Here is a 20,351-nt window from a genome sequence, read left to right as displayed (position 1 = left end):
CAGATGCAGAGGAGCCAGAGTTATTCTAGACAGGGAACAGAAAAGGAAGGACTAATGCTTTAAGGACTGAAACAAAAAGAGTGGCAATCAGTATGACCATAAGAGAAAATTCGATAGATATGTGAAGTATATAAGAAACATAAAACAGAAATGTACTCAGGAAAGGTAAGTAATTGGATAAATGACTTGCTTCATGAACTTTCTCCTAAATTCAATACTGCAGACTAAAGATTAGCATTAGCAATACTAGCAATTTATCATTAGACCATGCATGAATTTGCTTCAAAATCTGGCAGGACATAAGCTCTCTTTTGTAATGTCTTGTTCTTCTTGTTTTACTTCTTCTCCTCCTCTTCTCCTTCTTCTTCTTCTTCTTTTACATTTTATATATTGTGTTGGCAGGAACACACATACCACAGTCAGCATGGAGCTGGCAGAGACAGCCTATAGAAGTCAGTTCTTTCCTTCCAGCATATGGGCTCCAGAGACTGGACTCATGTTATCAGGTTTAGTAGCAAGAGTTTTTATGAACTGAGCCATCTTGATGGCTCCAAAACTTATATTCCTCAGATCTCTAATAACAAGACAACCTGCTTGTTAAAAAAAAAAAACAGTGCCTGGACTCACCTTGTATTCATTTCAATCATATCAATGTCTTTTATGCCAATTCCTATGTTTTTTGAAACATTTATGAAATTATGATTGGAAACACAGTTATAAATTTGGTTACTATTTTCCCTTTGCTACACAATATAACCAAAATTTATATCATACAAAGGACAGAGTTTTGTTTAACTGTGTGGACAGATGCAAAGACATGAGTGGTTCATGTGCTCAAGACTAAATTATCATGTGGCACAGACTAAATTAGACATTGAAAAATATTTATTCAGAGTTGGAAATTGTGGTTTACGCCTGCAATGCCAGCACTTCAGAAGAAGACTAAAGCTGGAGGATCTCTGCAATTCTGAGGCTGTCTGACACTTTGCTAAGTAGTGTGCATTATAAAGTATCATCAAGCTTTTTCTGAAGAGTCTAAGAAAGAGCAAAGTCAGTAAATAAGCATTTGCTATGAAACAGATAAGATTATATGACAGAACTAAGAAGATGAACTTTTTTTCAAGGTAGAGTGATTTGATGGTAAACTATTGTCTTTGCTAGGGTATCTATTGCTGTAGAGAGAAACCATGAGCATGATTACCTCTTATAAAAGAAAACATTTTATTGGTGTGGCTCACTTACAGTTTCTGAGGTTCAGTCCTTCATCATCATGGCAGAGTGCAGACAGACATGGTGCTGGCTACATCTTGATCAGAAGGCAACAGAAAGTGGGCTGTCTCATTGTACATGGCTTGAGCATATATAAGACCTCAAAGCCACCTCCAAATTGACACACTTCCACAAACAAGGTCATACCTACTGTAACAAAGCCTGATGTGGGACAATGATCTGTATTCTGTCAATTATATTTTTAAATAAACGCTGATTGGCTAGTAGCCAGGCAAGAAGTATAGGCAGGACAACCAGACAGGAAATAGAGGCAGGTCAACAAGAATAAGAGAATTCTGAGAAGAAGGAAGTTCCTTCTGCACTCCGTATCCCAGCCACAGAAGAAGCAAGATGTGACTGCCTCGCTGAACAAGGTACCAAGCCATGTGGCTAGCATAGACAAGAATAATGGGCTAATATAAATTATAAGAGTTAATAAGAAGCCTGAGCTAATGGGCCAATCAGTTTATAACTAATGTAGACCTCTGTGTGATCTCTTTGGGACTAAACGACTATGGGAACTAGGCAGGACAGAAACCTCTGTCAACAAAAGCCATGCCTTCAAATAGTGATGCTCCCTATGATCTTATTGGGGCCAATTACATTCAAACTACCACAACTATAATGTGGATAGTAATTTGTTAGAAATGATTGCACCACACACACATACACACACACACACACACACACATACAAACATACAGTTGGTTTCATTCTATTTTAGGTTTATATCATTAAAATTTTCTCACTTTGTTAGGTAAAATTTTCAAATTAATATCAAATGGTACTACCATTATCACTTTTTAGGATTAGAAATACCTTTTAATTTCATGTTGGCAAATCTTTAGGAAATAAAAATGCATGAAGTCTATCTCCAATTATTTCAAATACTGACAAATACATGAAAAAGAGTCTAAGTCATCTCTGCCAAAACTAGAGGTATGTGTTGAGAAATTAGCAACATAAATAAAGGATTGAGAACACTTGCTCATAGATTAGAAAAGCTAACACTGTCAAAAAAAATTTATTTAGTCATGTACACAGTCTATGCACTTTTGTTGTATATGAAGTCCAGACTATTTAGGGCTTTTATAGCCTCTTCCCTTGGTCCCTCTATTTTAATACTTGCAAATGCATCCCCACATTTAGTAGATGGCTGTTGCTTATCACAGTTGTAACTTTTCAGTCTGTTTAATCTCTGTGACTTTTTTAAACTTTCCTTTTATTTATTCTTTCTGTCTTTGACATCATGCATCTCCATCTCATTTATTTCTCTGTTCCTTCGTATTCACCCTATGCCCTTGCAACCACCCCTCAAAAAAAATAATATAATTTAAGAGAAAAAAAAAAGAAAAGAAAATGGGGGAATCAGTCTCATCAGGAAGCTGTAGTGTGACACAGTAAACCCTATTGTCCACATGTCTATACTTGGAAGTGTGCATTACAGAGTCTGGTTTGAGGCCTCTGTTTTCTGTTACCTAGCAAAGCTGGGCCCTGACTGGAACTCCTCTTGGATGTCCTGTTGTTGCCCTGTGTTGTGAAGATCCTACAGCTTTGAATCTTCAGAAACAGTCCCTTCATGTTCTCCAACAGGTCACAGATGTTAGGGTGGGCCAACTCAAAACCCTGGTTCTGGTCCTGGGTAGTAGCAGAGTTGGTCATTCCACCAGCTCTCCCTGTCCTCATCACCAAGGTGAGGTCTCCTGCATTATCTTGGCTACTTCACACCTTGCAATGACAAAAAGGGGAAAGGACAGTTTGAAGGCATAAGTCACAAACAATTCCACACCAGTTTGGAATTATGATTAATAGAATGGCTATTTATTTAAGGGAGAAAAACTTACAGATCACCATCCCAGACAACAGCCCTCTGAGCAATCAGGAAGGGAGCCTACTCGCTGGAAGAGGAGCCAGAAGCCAGAGAGCTAGTGAGGGCAGTTGCTATTTTTTTAAAGAAAGAGAGACCACGCCCCAGTGGGATGGTATCTCAGCAGCTATTGGCTGAAGGAGCAGAAGGAGCTTCCACAACAACAGTTCTCCTACTTTCATGCCCTCAGGGTCAGTTCTCTGGTGTGGGAGGTCCTTCTATCTATATGTTGCTTTTATTGGTTAATGAATAAAGAATGGCTTTGTGCCTATGGCAAGAGGAGAACAGAACTAGGCAGGAAAAGCTAGGTTGTATCTTGGGAGAAAGGGGGCAAAGTCAGAGAGAAGTTATGGAGCCACCATCAGAGACAGATTTGCTGAAACTTTGCTGGTAGGCCACAACCTCATGGTGATGCACAGATTGATAGAGATAGGTTAAATTAATATGTAAGAGGTAGCCAATAAGAAGCTAGAGCTAATGGGCAAAGCATTAATTTAAATACAGTTTCTGTGTGTTTATTTCGGGACTAAGTGGCTGGGAACCAACAAACAGCTCTCTCTCCCTCCTACAGTTCTCCCACACTTACTCTTTCAGCATCAGCTCTACTGTATTGCCCAGGCATGGTGTAGGGGTCACTCTCCCAAATGCTGCAACTAATGAGAGGTAGGAACAGGTTTCTCTTTTTTAAGATCTCTGGGTCAGCTCTCCCACCCGTTTAGGGATTGATGGGTGTTGGTGGATTAAAGGATGGGAGGATGGGAGAGAGCATCTCTTCCCAGCCCATGTCACCACACAACAGATAAGTAATGGGAACAGTTCTCCCATACTCACAACTGGGTAGTTCACACATACCTCCTCCAACAGGGTTGGTTCTTTTGTGCTGCCTAGGTTCAGGTCCTATTTTCCCTTGTGCTGCAGCTGGTGGGGGGGGGGGGACGGGCATTCATATGACCTCAGGGCCAGATCTTCCACATGCCTCTGGTGTTGATGGGCAGGAGTGGGGAGGACACATCTCCCACACCCATGCTGCTCTGTGGTTATTTTTACATATTATCCATGTCAAATTGCTCATCTCCATCAAATATGTCACTAGGTTTCTATTGGGAATGGTTCATTTCTTTAAAAATAATAAATTTTTGAATTTATTTGAAATAAATTTGAATAAATAAATTTGAAAACATTCAAAAATAAATATCATTATATTCTTATATACTTTTCTATCTTTTGGTAAGGTTTTTGCATAAGTTTCTAATAGCTTTTTTAATTTACTTCTAAATATTTTTGTCCTATTCGTGCTGAAAGTGTAGCTTTACATCTCTTACATCTCCTTAACTAGTTACTATTTGTGTAAGTCTCTATTATTTGATTTGGTTCATATAATTTGATTAATTTTCTAACTTACTGAAGTATGACTTCTGATTTTAGGTTTATGGCTGGCTTAGTTGGTTGTTTAGATGTGATTGGTGGAATACAGTTACTTTGATTTTTCTATTTGTATCCTTATAGCCACTTATTCTAGATAAGTTATATTTGGCTGACACCACCAGAAACATGCTAATGAGGTGCAAAGGGAATTAATATCTGACCCATTTTCCTAGTCCTACTAGAAGTGACCAAGGCATGAAGTTGTCACCAAGACCCTGACTGGGCTAGGGTCATTTGAAAGTTTGATTTGGGCTTTGCAAGTACTCTGTACTTGCAAAGAAGGCTTGCTCATTACATAGATGATATAGATGATGAAAGCAGACGTCAATCCTTGCAGACTGCCATAAAGTCTTTCTGCCTTACACAGTCTGCTCAGCAGAACTGTTAATGGTGCTCTACCTAGGTTCTCCCAGATCAACCGAGGTTATAGAAAGGAAAGTATCTAGTGCTTTCTGGTGATCTAGCCTAAGAATTGACAAACTCTCCTTCTGATCAGTTGCTTTGACCATACTTATCAACCTGGATGTAACATGGAAGGAAATTTCCCAGTGCAGCATTGATGCAGATCTTGTCATTTGTCACAAAACATACTCAACTTTTAGAGCACACACTAAAATCAAATTGTCTATAATTTTTTGCAGGTTATTTTTTATCAATTGTATAGATGCAGAAAAGGCCTTTTGACAAAGTTCAGCTTCTTATGGCAATTCAAACCTTTATAAATCAGAAATATCAGGAACACACGTCGGTATAATACATGGCTTAATACATGACAAACCTACAGCCAAAATAGCAGTAAGTGGAGATAAATTGACATCATTTCCTCTAACATCAGGGATAAGACAAGGGTCTCTGCTACTTAATGTAGTGCCTGATGTCTTAGAGGTAGGCCAAAATAAATAAATAAAATGCTTGTGCTTAGAAAAAGAATAAGTCAAATCATGTTAGTTTGCACATGGTATGCTTCTGTTCTTAAAAGACACTAAAAATATCATCAGAAAATTCTTAAATGTAAGAAACATCTTCAACATTCAACAGGACTCAAAATCCAAAAAGATTCAGTAGCTTTTCTAAATATTCATAAAGAAATAGTGATTTCTTGAGAAATCAGAAAAACAAACCTATTAACAATAGTTTGAAAAAACAAAAATAGAAATAAACCTAAGTATATGTAAGACTTCTATAACAAAATCCTTAAGATATGAAGAACTTATGAAGGAGAAAAGACATGAAAAAACCCACTCCCAGGCTCATGGTTGACGAGAATTAGTCATGAAGTGATTTTGTCTCTCAAACTCATCTCCAGGTTCAATTCAGTTCCAATATAAACACTAAAACCACATGGATACATATGACTCGGTTTGGAATAAATTTTATTCTGTTTCCAAGAAAACTTTACAAGAATGTGGATTAAATTATATTGCATATTGAGCATGCATTAAATCAAAATATTTATAAAAAAACTCTCTACCTTTACTCATCCTAATTTTATGCACGGATGTGAAAAATCCAACAAGCATAAAATACTTGGGTTCAAATGTATGAAATGATAGCATTCAGAAACATTCTACCAACTCAAGATGAAAAGGTAGTAATATTGTGAGAGTTAAGTAATGTTGAACTAATCCTGGACCTCTCTTGTCTATACCCATTGCCTTAAGAACTATTTAAATATGCAGTTGCTTACAGATGAAATAGTTTTTATTTTTACAGGGTTCGATGAAAATAGTTTTACTTGGGATATATGCAATGCAGTCCTTTGTCTTGTTATATGAGAACTCTGGAAATCTGTAATGAAGGGGAAAAAAGTTAACATTTAAAAAACAGTAAGGATGTTTAAGGTTATTTTTATCAGCTCAGAACGTGCGATAACATTTGCTTGAGATACTTACTAGCTAAGTGATTTGGGGTTTTGTGTATTTGGTATTGTTTTGTTGCTCTACAGCAAACTTTCACAGCTCTGAAGTACAACATTGCATAAAACTCAGTTGATTCCTCACTGGCCACTAGCACTAAGACCAGAGAATGCTTTCTAGTTGTGGTTTTGTTATTTATTTCTTTGTGTTTTTTTTTTCACCTCTGTCACAAATGCCTGGGTTGCTTTTTTGTGTGTTTGTTGCTTGTTTGTTTGTTTTGCTTTGTTTTGAGACAAGGTCTTAGGATGTAGCTTTAGCTGACCTGGAACACACAGAGCAAGCCAGCCTGGAACTCAAAGACATATACCTTCCTCTGTCTGTCTAGTGCTGGAATTAGAGGTGTGTACCACCGTGTCTGGCCAGAAATGTTTTTGATAATATGTTGGTCTTCCCTATTTGGTTAAGAAGTATGACAAAAGAAAAAGAACCAAAGCAAAAGTACAAGAGGCATTTATAGATGCTGAGACACATGTTAGCACATACAGAAAACCCAGAAAAAAACAAGGTGGGAAACATAATATATACACAAAAAATCTGAAAGGTTAGAAAAAAGTACCCTGACAAGACATTATGAAAGAAACAAAAAACAGCAACAAAATCTCTCTACCACTGAACTCATTTTGTGCTGTTCAAGTTGGTCAACTGCTGCTAGGCGTTAGGTCTGCTCTTAGGTGCGGTTTGCATAGATTTTTTTTTTTTTTTAGAAGGGGCAAGGATCTGGGAGGAGTTGAGAAAAGGAAAACTGCAATAAGATTACACTGCACGAGAGAAAAATCTATGAGTTAACCCAAGCTACGAGAAGAGAGCATAAACTTAGTCACTGTATAAGTCTTTAGAGTACATGCTTGTGAATGAGAATGAGATTACAAAAATAGTTGTTGAATATTTGAAGATGATAAGAAAAATAGTGGAATCCATTAGAAGAGCAAAAATGGACCTGCTGTGTTCTCAGGGCATACCTGTATCTGAGACCACCTGAGCATGCATAGACACATTCGGTGTTTTCTATTATCTTATAATAAGGAAAAGACAGCAAAGAAAATTTTATTAGGGTCTCAGGTATACAACTTTCATGTTACCTGAACGTGAACTTGAATGTTATGGGTGGACCAATCCTGCTCGCCCTTTGGCGTCCTTATATATTCTCAGGCTCCGCACAACATATTTGAACTTCTGAGTACCTGGCAGTGATTTTTCAGTCCTCATAGCTAGAATATATCCATAAAAATATGCCCCCAAAACCTTCCTCAATAGCCAGAAACTTACAGATCTTTTGAAGGGCTTGAGCCATCCTCCCATAGCCAGGCATCCTGTTCTTCATGAAAATGCATTCCAATCCAGAAATAGGATTGACTGGAGCTCATAAAATTCTGCTTAGAGGCAGAAAGAACAAGATAACCAAGTCTGAATGTACTCTGAGATCAACACCCATTTTAAAAGGCATTCAGGAAAAAAAAAAAAAAAACTCAAATTGAAATCTTTTTGACTTCTGATTTGGGAGGCATAGTCACATGCTTTAAAATTTTTATTTACCTTTGTGGTAAATGACTCATGTGGAAAAACACTACAAAATCTTGCTTCTTACAACTTGAAAATTTTCATAAAGAGCATGAGACGCCATGGTGCATCAACCCTCCTTTAGTAAGATCGATGATCAAATGTGACCTCAATGAGTACATCTTGAGAGATAACCCTCATACTTATAACCTCTTTAATCTGAGCAGACCATGGAGAGTGTGAGAATTTTTTTTTTTTTTTTTTTTGGTTTTTCGAGACAGGGTTTCTCTGTGGTTTTGGAGCCTGTCCTGGAACTAGCTCTTGTAGACCAGGCTGGTCTCGAACTCACAGAGATCCGCCTGCCTCTGCCTCCCAAGTGCTGGGATTAAAGGCGTGTGCCACCACCGCCCAGCTTTCTTTTTTTTTTTTTTGGAGAATTTTTTCATAAAAATTAAGTGATTTCCAAGAGGAGCCTGGTGATTCAGGCCTGTAATTCTTGGTACTCAGGAGACTGAAACAGAGTTCCACTTTGTTTGAGAGTTTAAAGGTAAGTCAGAGATATGTCCCTCTGTCTCAAACACACAGTAAAACATTTTTTAATATTATTATATTTTATTACTTTAAAAAATACCAATCCAAATTCCCACTTCCTCCTCTACTCCCGCTCCCTCCTCCCACCCTTCTCCCCACTCCCCTCTAATCTTAAGAGAGGCCAAGGCACCCCACCCTGTGGAAAGTCCAAGGCCCTCCCCACTACATCCAGTTTGGGAATATGGCACAGTGGTAGAGTATTTGTTTGGCATGTCATTACCTAGGTTTACTACTCTATGAAACATACGATAGCAACAATCATAATCTAAGTAATTTTATGTTCATATGATCCATTGTTGATTCTACATTACATTCCAGAAAGATGGCAAAAAGTCATATAACACATGAAAGAGATTAAGTATTCTGTCCCAACAAATAATAATTAAAAGTTCCTCTGGTAGTTCTCTTGTGAAAGTTAAAAGCCTACTAATTCTAGAAAAGTTTGGGGAGCTGCACATTAGCTCCTAATTTATTCAAAAATTACCCCATACTACAAATCTTTGAAGCTTATTTTAGTAGACTTTCTAAGAATATTTCAAGGTATATCAAACTGAGGATCTCAGGAACCATCACAGTCTACTTGGTGATAAAGACTTCCATCAGAGTGCTCAGCTCAGCTGGGCAGCTCACGTTCATAGGTAAGAAAGAATGTAAGAAACAAGAGTGAGGTACATGCCATTTCATTTCTGGTTTTGAAATGAAGAAGACTAGAATTCTTAGCAGCACAGAAATCTCTGCTCTCTTCCCAAGACTTTTCTTCTTTGGAAATGAAGTAACAGTTACATTGATATCCAACCCACTTTTCTAGGCAAGCACAGCATTCAGAAACTAAAAGACAAAACACATCATTACAGATTCCAACTTCTTTGATGATACTTGATACTCAAAAAATATTTGCTAACTATTCATTTTTTTCTTCAAATACTCCTTCAGAATATGTTATACAAGCCACATTTTGGTACTATTAAATCCAAATACTCTGCTTCGTGGAGAGGACATTCTAAAAGTATATTCAAAATTAAATAATTTTCCATCCCTAGTTATGTTTAAAGATAATGAGATGAGAAGGAAAAGGAAATCTAGCAGGTAGCAGATAACAGGATGGAGTGGTAGTCAGAAGATGACTTTGAGGAGGTACCCACAGCTGAGCATTGTTGTGAACACAGGACTAAGAAGATGAAACTGGCTTACAAGGGAGTCCCCTACCAATACCCTGAGTCAGAGAAGGATATAGTAATTTGAAAGAATTCTTGCATGTACTGGCTTTTTGGGAGCCTAGTCTGTTTGGATGCATACCTTCTTAGATGTGGATGGGGGGGAGGAGTCTTGGACTTCCCACAGGGCAGGGCACCCTGAGTTCTCTTAGGAGTGGAGAGTGAGAGGAGGGAGAGTGAAGGGAGTAGGAGGGAAATGGGAGGATGGGAAGAGGTGGAAATTTTTAATAAATAAAAAAAGAAAAAAACATTAAAAAATAAGGATAAATAAACTAAATAGCTTAAAGACTGATGGAAAGATTATGACTGTGTGACCTCAGCATCTCTCTTCCTTTGTAATAAATGTCATGACACATAGTAAGCACTCGAATCTTCACCACATAAATCATACTAAATTCAAATAAGAGAAGTTAACTGTATGATCAGAAAGTTACAAACTTGAGAAGCATTTGAAAAATAATACTAAAATAGAGTTGAGGGCTTTTTTCTTGAGAGTAAGTAATGTTTATAATTACAGAGATACCTACACTGTATTCTGAATCACAGAAGTTCAAGAGAGGAAAGAATATGAAAGGAAGAGTTACTGACAAACAAAAATGAGATTTTCTACAATGTTCATTGTCATTTAGTTCTATTTATTAATTATTCATGAGCACTCCTTAAGAAACATATATCTGCCATTTCAGACTGTATCTTCTCTTTTTGTAAAATTTACAAAAATGTTTTGCTAGACGTTATACCTAGAATCTTTCCCAGAGCCCATCCATGAGAAAAATGGTACCCAACTTGGTGAAATGAGGCAGTCATACAGCCCTTTAGATGTAGAATATAGTAGTTCTTATTCAGAGTACATAAATAGGCTTTGAATGAAGAATGGAGACCCTCCTATTCATCTTCTTCCTCTCTTTGGTTTCTAGCCATTACATGAAATGCTCTGCACTCACACATGCTTCCACCATGATGCATTGTCTTGGCATAGGTACAAGACTGACAAATCCAACTGACTACAGACCAAAACTTCTAAAACTATGAGGAAAAAATATCTTCTTTATGCAGTGTCTACTTAAAGTACTTCCTAAGTAGGCTAACACACACAATTCAGTGTAATTTTGTTTTCCTTAGACTGCAGCACAATACAATGAGACAACTTTACTGAGTGCAACCATGCTATTGTACATGAGAGTGAACCACTCTGCCTTTTCCTCTATTAACTATATTTGTGAAAAAAAAATGGAACCTACCTTCTTCGACGGAAGTTGGAGAAGATGTTGGTTGAATACTCTGTATAGTAAATGCTGTATGACATGATTAAAGATTAGTTTGACATGTATTTATGAAATAAAATAGTATACATTAAAGGAATTAAATATTCATTATTAAATTAGTTCATAATTTTGATTTTTTTATAGATTTACATAGAAATACTTACACTTTTTCATCAAAACTCCCAAAGTAACCATCAACAAAAGACATTTTATTCCAAAGATCACAGACATCAACCTCCACAGATTGATTCTAGAAACTATAGAAAAATACCAAACATATAGATTAATAACTAACAGAGTAAAGTATAAACATAGAACATGAATTCCTTAAGAAAAGGAAGAACCCAAATCCTTTTTATGATGGTACCGATTCACTGGGGAATGAAAACGTTGCTTCAGAACTCCACCCAATAGCAATCTTTTGATGTGATGTACCTTATTCTTTGATGTGGTTATTCATACGTATTTTCTGCATCATTGAAATCATTTGCCACTAACTCTGTAAATCTGCAGTGAAATTTCTCTCTACAGTAAGAATAGATCAACAAGCAGTCATGGTGCATAGTGGGCTTGCTAAACAGACAATTCTTTTCCTTTCAGCAATATCATAGATTTAAAAATTCTGTTTTAGAGAGATAAGAAAAATAAAGAATGCTCACAATATTATTTTCTTATGTTATAAAGCTAGTAAGTGCCTGACAGAAATCTAACAGAATAGTGTCAAGATCAGAGTCTGTCATTTATCATATTCCCTCCTTGTCAGGAGAATATCATCACTGAATGTGTTCTCTCCAAGTCTGAATGCAGACCACGCTCAGACAAGTGACTTGCAGAGGTCTGCAGGAAAACACTCTGGTGTGGTGAGAGGTTCCACAATGATGTATGGATTGAGCGTCTGAGTTCAGTTCACAGCACTCTGACTTATGATACAAAACTAACTTTTGACTTTCTGCTTTCTCAACAATACCATAACTCATATCCAAAGCCACTTGCTTATTATTTGAAACATTTCCATATTAAATGACTCTCTCTTAACATTAGATTATTGTCAAAAATAACTGCTGCCACTACCAACAGTACGAGGTTTCAGTGAAAAGGCCACAACACAGAAAGCAAATTTATAAATTTGCAAGGCTTGTGTCCTTATTACTAGGCATTCTTTATTCCCGTAGTAGAAACACGATGCTGATGAATTAAACAATTTAGTTTCAGTTTCATTCTAAATCTAACAAAAACCACACCCTAACTCAGAAAAAGGTTGCCTACAATTTAGCTTCATAAAGTCATGCTTAAATTCCAAAATGTGGAATCAAGAAAACAGTGAATGCAGAAAGCGTTGAAGCATGGAAAGTCTAAAAATATCCAATGCTGATTATGTACTTCCTGTTTTATTTTTATTAAAGCCAGCTCTGAAATTATTCAATCTGAGTCATCATTTCCGGTTATTATTTTATCATTGCTATGACGGGGGCACACGTACCTGCCATGAGAAGTGATGGTCCAAGGCTGATTCACAGGAGATGTGTTTGTGCTTAAGAACGATGTGGATCTCAGAGCTCAGCAGGAAGCTAGGGAGGAGACATTAAGCATTAAAAGAGGAAGGGACATAGTGTGCTGCGGTGATGCTCTTGAATCCTCTGTTGGAGGTACACAGATGCAGAGTAGGATGAGCAGTAATGCCTCAAGCTTCTAGGGTGACCCAGGAACCAGAGCACAGGAAATTCTCTCTGTGACTTTGTCAAAAAACACTACAGCGAAAGGAGATGGGAGGGAACTTTTTTCAGTGTGTGAACATCAAAGTTGTCTCTAAAAAAAATCTGTTTAGAAAATAGAGGCAAGATGTACAAACCAATGGCAAATTCCCTTAGTATTATAAAATTCCACACAGAATTTCTACTTGTATAATAAGAAATACTTATTGATTTTGTGTTCAACAAATTTTAAAGCACATATTATGTGCCAAAATATTTGTTTTTGATGGTTTAATAAAGAAGATATCAAATTGGATAGTGAGGAACCTAAGAGAGAGATAGTGTTAACTCGCCTAAGGCTACTTAAGCTCAATAGCCAGTCCAAAGCTCACAAAAAAAAAAAATGTATTTAAAACCAAGCCCTACCTGTATTCGCACTTCCTAGGTTGGCATTTCTCTCCTTTAGTACAGACTGGTTGGAATATCTATGTCTTGCTCTGTGTTTCTGATCCCTGATGTGTTAACCCTGTCACAGCAGGCAAACTCAGAAAGAATGAAAGCAGCATCCACTACCATTATGCTCTCCGGACCCCCACCTTTCTCCCTCTCTCTCTTCCTCACTCTCCAGACACGTATTTTTGACCTTCCTTTTAAGTCTTTCTAAACTCCCAACTCTACTTGAGTCTGTTTCCTTTTTGTACACAGACAACTAAATTGTTTTCACACTATGGCGCCCCTCCTACTTACCCCCACTCAAAACAGTTCATCTGCCCTAATCGTCTCAATTAAATATTTGGTAAACTCTGGCCAAATAATGTCTGAATGAACCCCTGTACATCTGGTCTTTTTTTTTTCCTCTTAGAACTGCTAGAAACCTTGGTGCTCCCACAAATGGCAATCCACAGTGCTGACTAATTATCATCAGGCTGACCTTTATGGACATATCTCAGAATTTAATATAGTTCAGCAACACTGACCTTAAGACAAGAAAACATTAACACAGTTATTTCTTTCACTTCTCAGAATCACTTAACCATTGCAGGACCTACTTCAAGTAACTGGTTAAGAGAAAGGACAATCTCAATTGTGTTCTGCCTTCTTCTCCCTGTGTTAACAGTTTCCACCACCCCAATCCCATATATATAATATGTGTGTGTGTGTGTGTGTGTGTGTGTGTGTATAAAACAAATAAACTGTGTACCTAAAACATTTCTCAGAACTTACAGAAACACCCAAACTGATGTTCAATGGGATATTGAGTTTTACTGTATCTGTTTCAGATAGTTATGTATTCTTCCAAATGCTCCATTTTCCTCCCTCTGCCCTCCCCCACTTTTTTATCCACTGCCATTTCCAGAGAACTAATTCTAAATAAATGCTGGCATTAATAACATCTTTAAAACTTGAGGAAAGAGGTGTGAAAAGGAATCTAATGCCCACTGAAGATATGAGGGGTGGGGTATTTTCTATTCCTAGGCATGTACACCTAACACTGTAATATGTCTTCGTAAGAAGTATTCCAAAGGAGAGATTTGTTTTCATTTCATTGCTTCTAAAGAGATGTGTTTCCCACAGTGCACCCAGCTTGCAAAGCAATCTTCTTTGTGGAGGCTTCCTGAAAAGGAAGATGACTGGCCTGCCATAAAAATCTCTTATAAACACTATAATGAAAAATCCAACACACTCTACTGGAGTTTGCTTGGTAAAATCCTTACACATTGTATATTTTCATGAGGCTATGCTAATTTTCAAATTAGAATTTCTAACTTTATGGCCTGTGATCTTTGCCATGTATGATGGCACACACCTGTTCCCACAGGAGGAGTGGAGGTGGGAGAATCAAGAGTTCAGGGACAGTCTCGACTAATATATTTATTTATATCTTTGTTCAAATAGGAAACAATAAGAAAATTGAGTAAATACATTTTATTCATGACTAAGTCAATTTCATTTTAATAGAAATATAGATATCTTTTTAAAATATGTTACTATCCACTTTTATTAATCATAAATTTTAGTGAACCACATGCTTTTTTTTCTAATTTCCTCTTTTGCCTACAAACCAAGAAATGAATATTTTTAGAATTCACTATCAATTTAACCTTCTAGTCACTTCTCTCTTTCTGTATTTTAGGACCTTAACTTGAATTCCAATATTATAGTTCAGTTTGCTTGTTTTTAAAAGACGTGTACCTTGAACAAAATAATGCAAGCTTACTCCTATGCACAAATCATCTAGAAACTCCATTCTTCAGCTGTGTACCTGAGTGGTTTAAAAAGACACTTCCTGTGGTCAGTGAGTAAGAAATTCTGGGTGGCTTGAACGTCATGGTTGATGGTCCCATTTTCAGCCCTGGGGCTTGGCTTTGTTAAGAACAGATGGTAACAATCATCTCAAAGAGATGCTGATAAACAGGCACACAGCATTGCAAGCAGATGAACCCAATGGTGCTTCCTTGAGTTTCCTTGCTTAGGTTTTTCTGTAGGATTGAGTTTCCTACTGGAGGCTTTCACTAATCTACATGTGAAAGTATATTCTGAAGTATAATTGTAGGGGGAAGACGAGAACAGGGGACACACATCTGTGTGCTTTGGTTGTAATGTAAAAAATGAAACTTGGATTAAGAGTGACTCCCATGAACTTTTATTTGGAAACAGTGCATCTACCATTTCCGATGTGGGCTAAGTCTTTTATTAAACAATTTAACAGAATTGTACTTTAGGAAGAGATCTAACAGAGGGTTTGAAAAATGAAGGATGTGAAAATGATGTTAGTTCATGTTTATATCAAGACTATAAAAATGTTGTTAGCTTCTTTTTAATATATATATATATATATATATCAGCAACAGTAGTATAGGGAATCCATTTGTACTATGGACTTTATTTCCCCATTATTGATCTTACATAGCTAGAATGCAAGTAAAAACCAAAAAACTGAGATTGGTAAAATCCAGAAAATTTACCCAGATCTTGCCAGTTTCATAAACATTCATTACCTTGTGTGGATTGGTGTGCATATATATACAAAACCGTACATAGTTCAATAGTGTATATATATATATGTGTGTGTTTAAACATATATATATGTTTAACCATAACCATATAATGTCTTCATTCATATTACAGAAAATAGTTACTACTAAATATTTTGTTAATCTAAAGAATTGTTTTTTAAAGAAGAATAAGGTAAACAAAAACTTTTACCAATGTTTATCAGTTTTTGTGTAAATGATTTGCTTCAATGGGGGAGAATTTAATACATTATATTCCAATTTTAGTATTTGACTCATACGCTTTATTTGAATATACATGTATATATGAATTTGTATATGAATGTATATATTTTTAATAAAGTATTTTGACATTCTGTTCCTTTACTGATGGAAAAGTTGTCATTCTCAATAGTATTTGTATGTAAAGAGAATAATACAAATGTACCCAGCAAAAACGAATTCCTCCTATCTTTGAACTTTCTTCCTGGAGCTTAAGATTCTGATATCATTTTAATTAAACAGCCAAGTTCCTTTTTGTGATTAAACCCTTTCATAGAACATTTTAAGAATTCATTAAGGCTGTTCTCTTTTTTTGTTTTTTGGTTTTTGTTTTTTGGTTTTTTTTTTTCTTTTGGTTTTTTTGAGACAGGGTTTCTCTGTGGTTCCTGTGGACAGGGTTCCTGTCCTGGAACTAGCTCTTGTAGACCAGGCTGGTCTCGAACTCACAGAGATTCACCTGCCTCTGCCTCCTGAGTGCTGGGATTAAAGGTGTGTGCCACCACCGCCTGGCAAGGTTGTTCTTTCATCAGCTTTTTCTGGACTTCTTTAAGGTCCTTTAGAAACAGCCACCCATTACCTCCTATCCAGATGAGGAAGTATTTGACACAGTTTAAATGCTTGCCCTTCTAATTTAACACCACATTTTACTTGATCTCTGATATGATGCCTAGTAATTTTTAAGTTATACTTTGAGAGCTTGATCCGTTGTTTTTTTTTTAACAAATGAAAAAAAATATATCATTTTACGCTTTCAAGTCAGTTTGCAGATTTAGTCATGTTACTCACCAAAAGACATTACACAGTACACTACCACGTTTCTGTACTGACACTGAATTAAAAGTACCCAGAGAAACTCTTCTCACAAATAATTAAGAAGAAAACAAAGCAGCAGCCTTCACCCTGTTCAGGCATAGTTTACTCACCCTGGATGAGAAGAAGTGTCAGCATACATTTGTCAGATATTGAAGTTTCTTCTGAGCATCTGACCCTGTCTAAGTGACTACTTTATACAAGAGAGATGTCTTCACGGAAATATCCAGGTGAATATGACATAAATATAACATATTTTAAATGAAAATATTCACATTCTTCTTGGTTGTTTAGGGTATAAGAATGTTTAAGCCAGACTAGAAAAGCTATGCAACTGGTTTTGTAATTTCAGTCCCTAATGTATACTTTTTCTAAATATTATATTAGTACACCACAGAGGACCTCTAAGCAAATATAAGAACTTCCTGAGTATGTTGCAGCTATGGTTCCTCACCTCCTGGGTAGCTGAAAATAGTTTAGCTGTGGTGAGTTTGGGTGAGTCTTTGGGTCATCATTGTGAAACATCACAGCAAGATTGGCTGATTGGTCAGTTCTTGACATCCAAAGTTCAAGCACTTCCATAGATGATAGGTGAGATTCCCTTTCTTGTTCTTTCAGCAAATGCCTATCTTGTTACTCTCTGGGTATCTGTCTGCCAAGAAACCTGGACAAAAAGAAGAGGGAATGTGACCAGAAGACAGATTCCCTAACTTAGAACAAAATGCACACCAGGCCCCAGCTGAAGACTAAGAATCAGTAAGAACCTCTAAAGGGCTCAGTGTACCGACTTTGGACACTAACCTTCCCTTGGGGAGTGAGTCTTGAACACTTTGCATGTTTCTTTCTTTTTTCACTTTCATTGGGTTTTCCTGAAGCTCCGTAGGAAGCCCAGGGGAGAAAGAAATTGTCTCAACCTCCTAAATGCTGAGATTACAGTCATGAGCTGGTATGCCTGGTTTCAAGACAATGGCCATTTACCATTGACTACAATGAGTTTGGAGACTAACTCTTTAAAATTATTTAAGTGTGTGTGTGTGTGTGTGTGTGTGTGTCCACATGAAAACCATTGTTTGTGAAGGCAATGGGGTATCATTGTGAACCACCATATTTGGGTGCTAGGAACTGAGCTCAACTCCTCTAGGAGAGCAACAAGCACTCTTAACCACTGAACGTCTCTCCAGGCCTGGAGATAGGCTTTTAAAGGACCTCTCTGAATTGTGATATGAGTCTAGCCACTGTTTGGATCTGACTCCAGCCAACAGCTCAGTCACACTCCATGCACATAAAAGGCAGGCCTGACACATCTCACTGTACAGTGCTAACTATTTCTAACTACAGAGATACCACCACCACCTGAAAATAACAGCTCTTGCCTGCCTGAGCCATAATGTGACTATGTGGTCTAGGGGAGAAGTAGCGGGTGATTGACAGGAGGAATGCTATAGCTTGAAAACAAGAGGCTACTGCAAAAGGTTTTAAAAGGGGTTTAAGCATTGTCACTGATCATGTAGCAGTAGGTGCAGGAGGGAAGAAAGAAGGGGCACAAGGGAGCATTGCAAGTGTAGTTGTGGTTGACCATTATCATTGTAACTGCAACAGTGTTGTGATTCTGGCAAAGCATGGCCTCAGGAAACAAAATCAAACTTGAGCCCATGACAATATTTACCCTATAAAAGGGAAGTAAAAATAAATACCAATCACAAAGATAACCCAATGAACAAGAAATATTCTGTGGACTGTAAATAACACCCACTGCCTCCATGGGATTCTTTGTCTTCTCCCGGAGAACTCAGAGGTGGGCAAGGAGATAATGAACAGACAAAGGCTGGAGAAAGATTTGAAAGAATGCCATGCATAACTATATGATGTTAGTCATAGTTCCTGACATCAGAGACAAAAAAAAGAGTTTAATGAATGCTCTGATAAATTTGTAATGTTGCCAGACTTAAAAATAAATATGGAATCACTGAATTCAAGGTAAAGGAAGTTCTTTACCTCCTTCCTGGGTTCTCATTGGATTCCTGTCACCAGGATTGGAACAGAAAAATTCCAGAACAGGATTTTATAAAAAGCTTTTCATATCAGATTAAATCTGATACCTGGCAAAGACTATTAAAATATGAACTTTGAATTGTAATCTATTATCAACCCAAGTTTAGCAGTCAGCCATGTGTCTATGCCATCCCATGATAATTTAGTATGAAGACAACCTTAGAATAAATATTTATTTTGCAAGCAGTAATTTTGTCTTTCATTTTTAACACTTTACAGTGTCTCATATTTTATTACTAACTGAAAATAATTTTCTATATCATTAGTACACCGAAATGCTGTATGCATATATATGGTGTGGTGATTAGACAAAGTGAGTTTTCAATATGAAAATGGTATTCTAATTTAGGATTACAGGGAACATACCCTAATCAGGGTACAGTTTTGTCAGCAAAGTCAGGAAATAAAGTAAAATCAAGCTAAACTACACCAGTGATTGCTCTTTCACACACAATATTCCCTCACCATATCTTTAAGGAAGTAGAACTCAACATGAGTAAACTATGTTGTGCAAGATAAATGTGAAGTTATTTTCAAAATTTTGGGGGCAAAAGCTGTTTTAAGGTTCATATTTTTCAGAGGCAAGAGATGAAAATTTCATGTTTAAAAACACTAACCTAGTGGTAGAACTGCCATGGCCACTCAAGACCAGCTTAGTAAAACTAAAGCTCCGGACATCACTCTTTGCCTGAATGTTCATAACACACACTATCAAAAATAAGCCTCAAAATGTCACATGGCAGAAAAAATTTTATACAGGCAAGGACACGCTGTGTTTATCATTTTTTTTTTAAACAAAGAAAAGGAATGTCTTAGCTACTATGAAGAAATAGCACAGCAATTTGCTCTGGGAAGTGATAGGGATTTACTGAACTTGGCTTAAGAAACTTCCTAGGATATCAAAATAATATGTATTTTACCAGTAGTTGCCAAATTTATTGAGTATTAGTTAAGATTGTGAGTTTATAATAAATAAATATTACTTCAAAGAAGAAAATTGTAAATAGGTTCTGAAACTAGTAATTGGTAAACCGCTATAGGACTGAGGGAATTGTGTTGACATGGAGAAATTATTCTGAAATCTGTAAAATTGAAGGTGTGTTGATGAATCAATAGTGAGATGAGAGATGGACAAGATTTCTGTCTCTTCCCCGCCGCCTCCCATTTCCCTCCCCTCCCCCAATCAAGTCCCCCTCCCTTGTCAGCCCAAAGAGCAATCAGAGTTCCCTGCCCTGTGGGAAGTCCAAGGACCACCCACCTCCATCCAGGTCTAGTAAGGTGAGCATCCAAACTGCCTAGGCTCCCACAAAGCCAGTACGTGCAGTAGGATCAAAATTTCATTGCCATTGTTCTTGAGTTCTCAGTAGTCCTCATTGTCCACTATGTTCAGTGAGTCCGGTTTTACCCCAGGCTTTTTCAGACCCAGGCCAGCTGGTCTTGGTGAGTTCCTGATAGAACATCCCCATTGTCTCAGTGTAT

The 20,351-nt window shown here is 37.0% G+C and overlaps 1 protein-coding gene across 4 annotated transcripts; it reads right to left on the bottom strand.

The window, feature by feature from the left end:
• Positions 1-5,833: 5,833 nt before the first annotated feature.
• Positions 5,834-14,501, bottom strand: LOC126493223 (natural killer cells antigen CD94-like). 4 transcript variants are annotated; one of them, XM_050130158.1, is made up of 8 exons: positions 13,713-14,501; positions 13,162-13,261; positions 12,525-12,792; positions 11,209-11,301; positions 11,021-11,074; positions 9,242-9,393; positions 7,744-7,847; positions 5,834-6,349 (listed from the first exon to the last, which is right to left on the bottom strand). In XM_050130158.1, exons 3-8 carry the CDS (start codon positions 12,529-12,531, stop codon positions 6,229-6,231), a joined length of 531 nt encoding a protein of 176 aa, XP_049986115.1. In that variant the 5' UTR covers positions 12,532-12,792; positions 13,162-13,261; positions 13,713-14,501; the 3' UTR covers positions 5,834-6,228. The 4 variants fall into 4 exon arrangements, with proteins under 4 accessions (XP_049986115.1, XP_049986116.1, XP_049986112.1 ...); XM_050130159.1 differs by having other exon boundaries at positions 12,525-12,612; XM_050130155.1 differs by lacking the exon at positions 13,713-14,501 and having other exon boundaries at positions 13,162-13,330.
• Positions 14,502-20,351: the final 5,850 nt, after the last annotated feature.

The sequence above is a fragment of the Alexandromys fortis genome, unplaced genomic scaffold, assembly GCF_014885135.2.
Source record: "Alexandromys fortis isolate MF-2015 unplaced genomic scaffold, M_Fortis_MF-2015_v1.1 scaffold_307, whole genome shotgun sequence".
Classification (NCBI taxonomy): domain Eukaryota; kingdom Metazoa; phylum Chordata; class Mammalia; order Rodentia; family Cricetidae; genus Alexandromys; species Alexandromys fortis.
The sequence above is the reverse complement of the archived record's forward strand: the minus strand, read 5'-3'. Positions and strand labels throughout refer to the sequence as shown.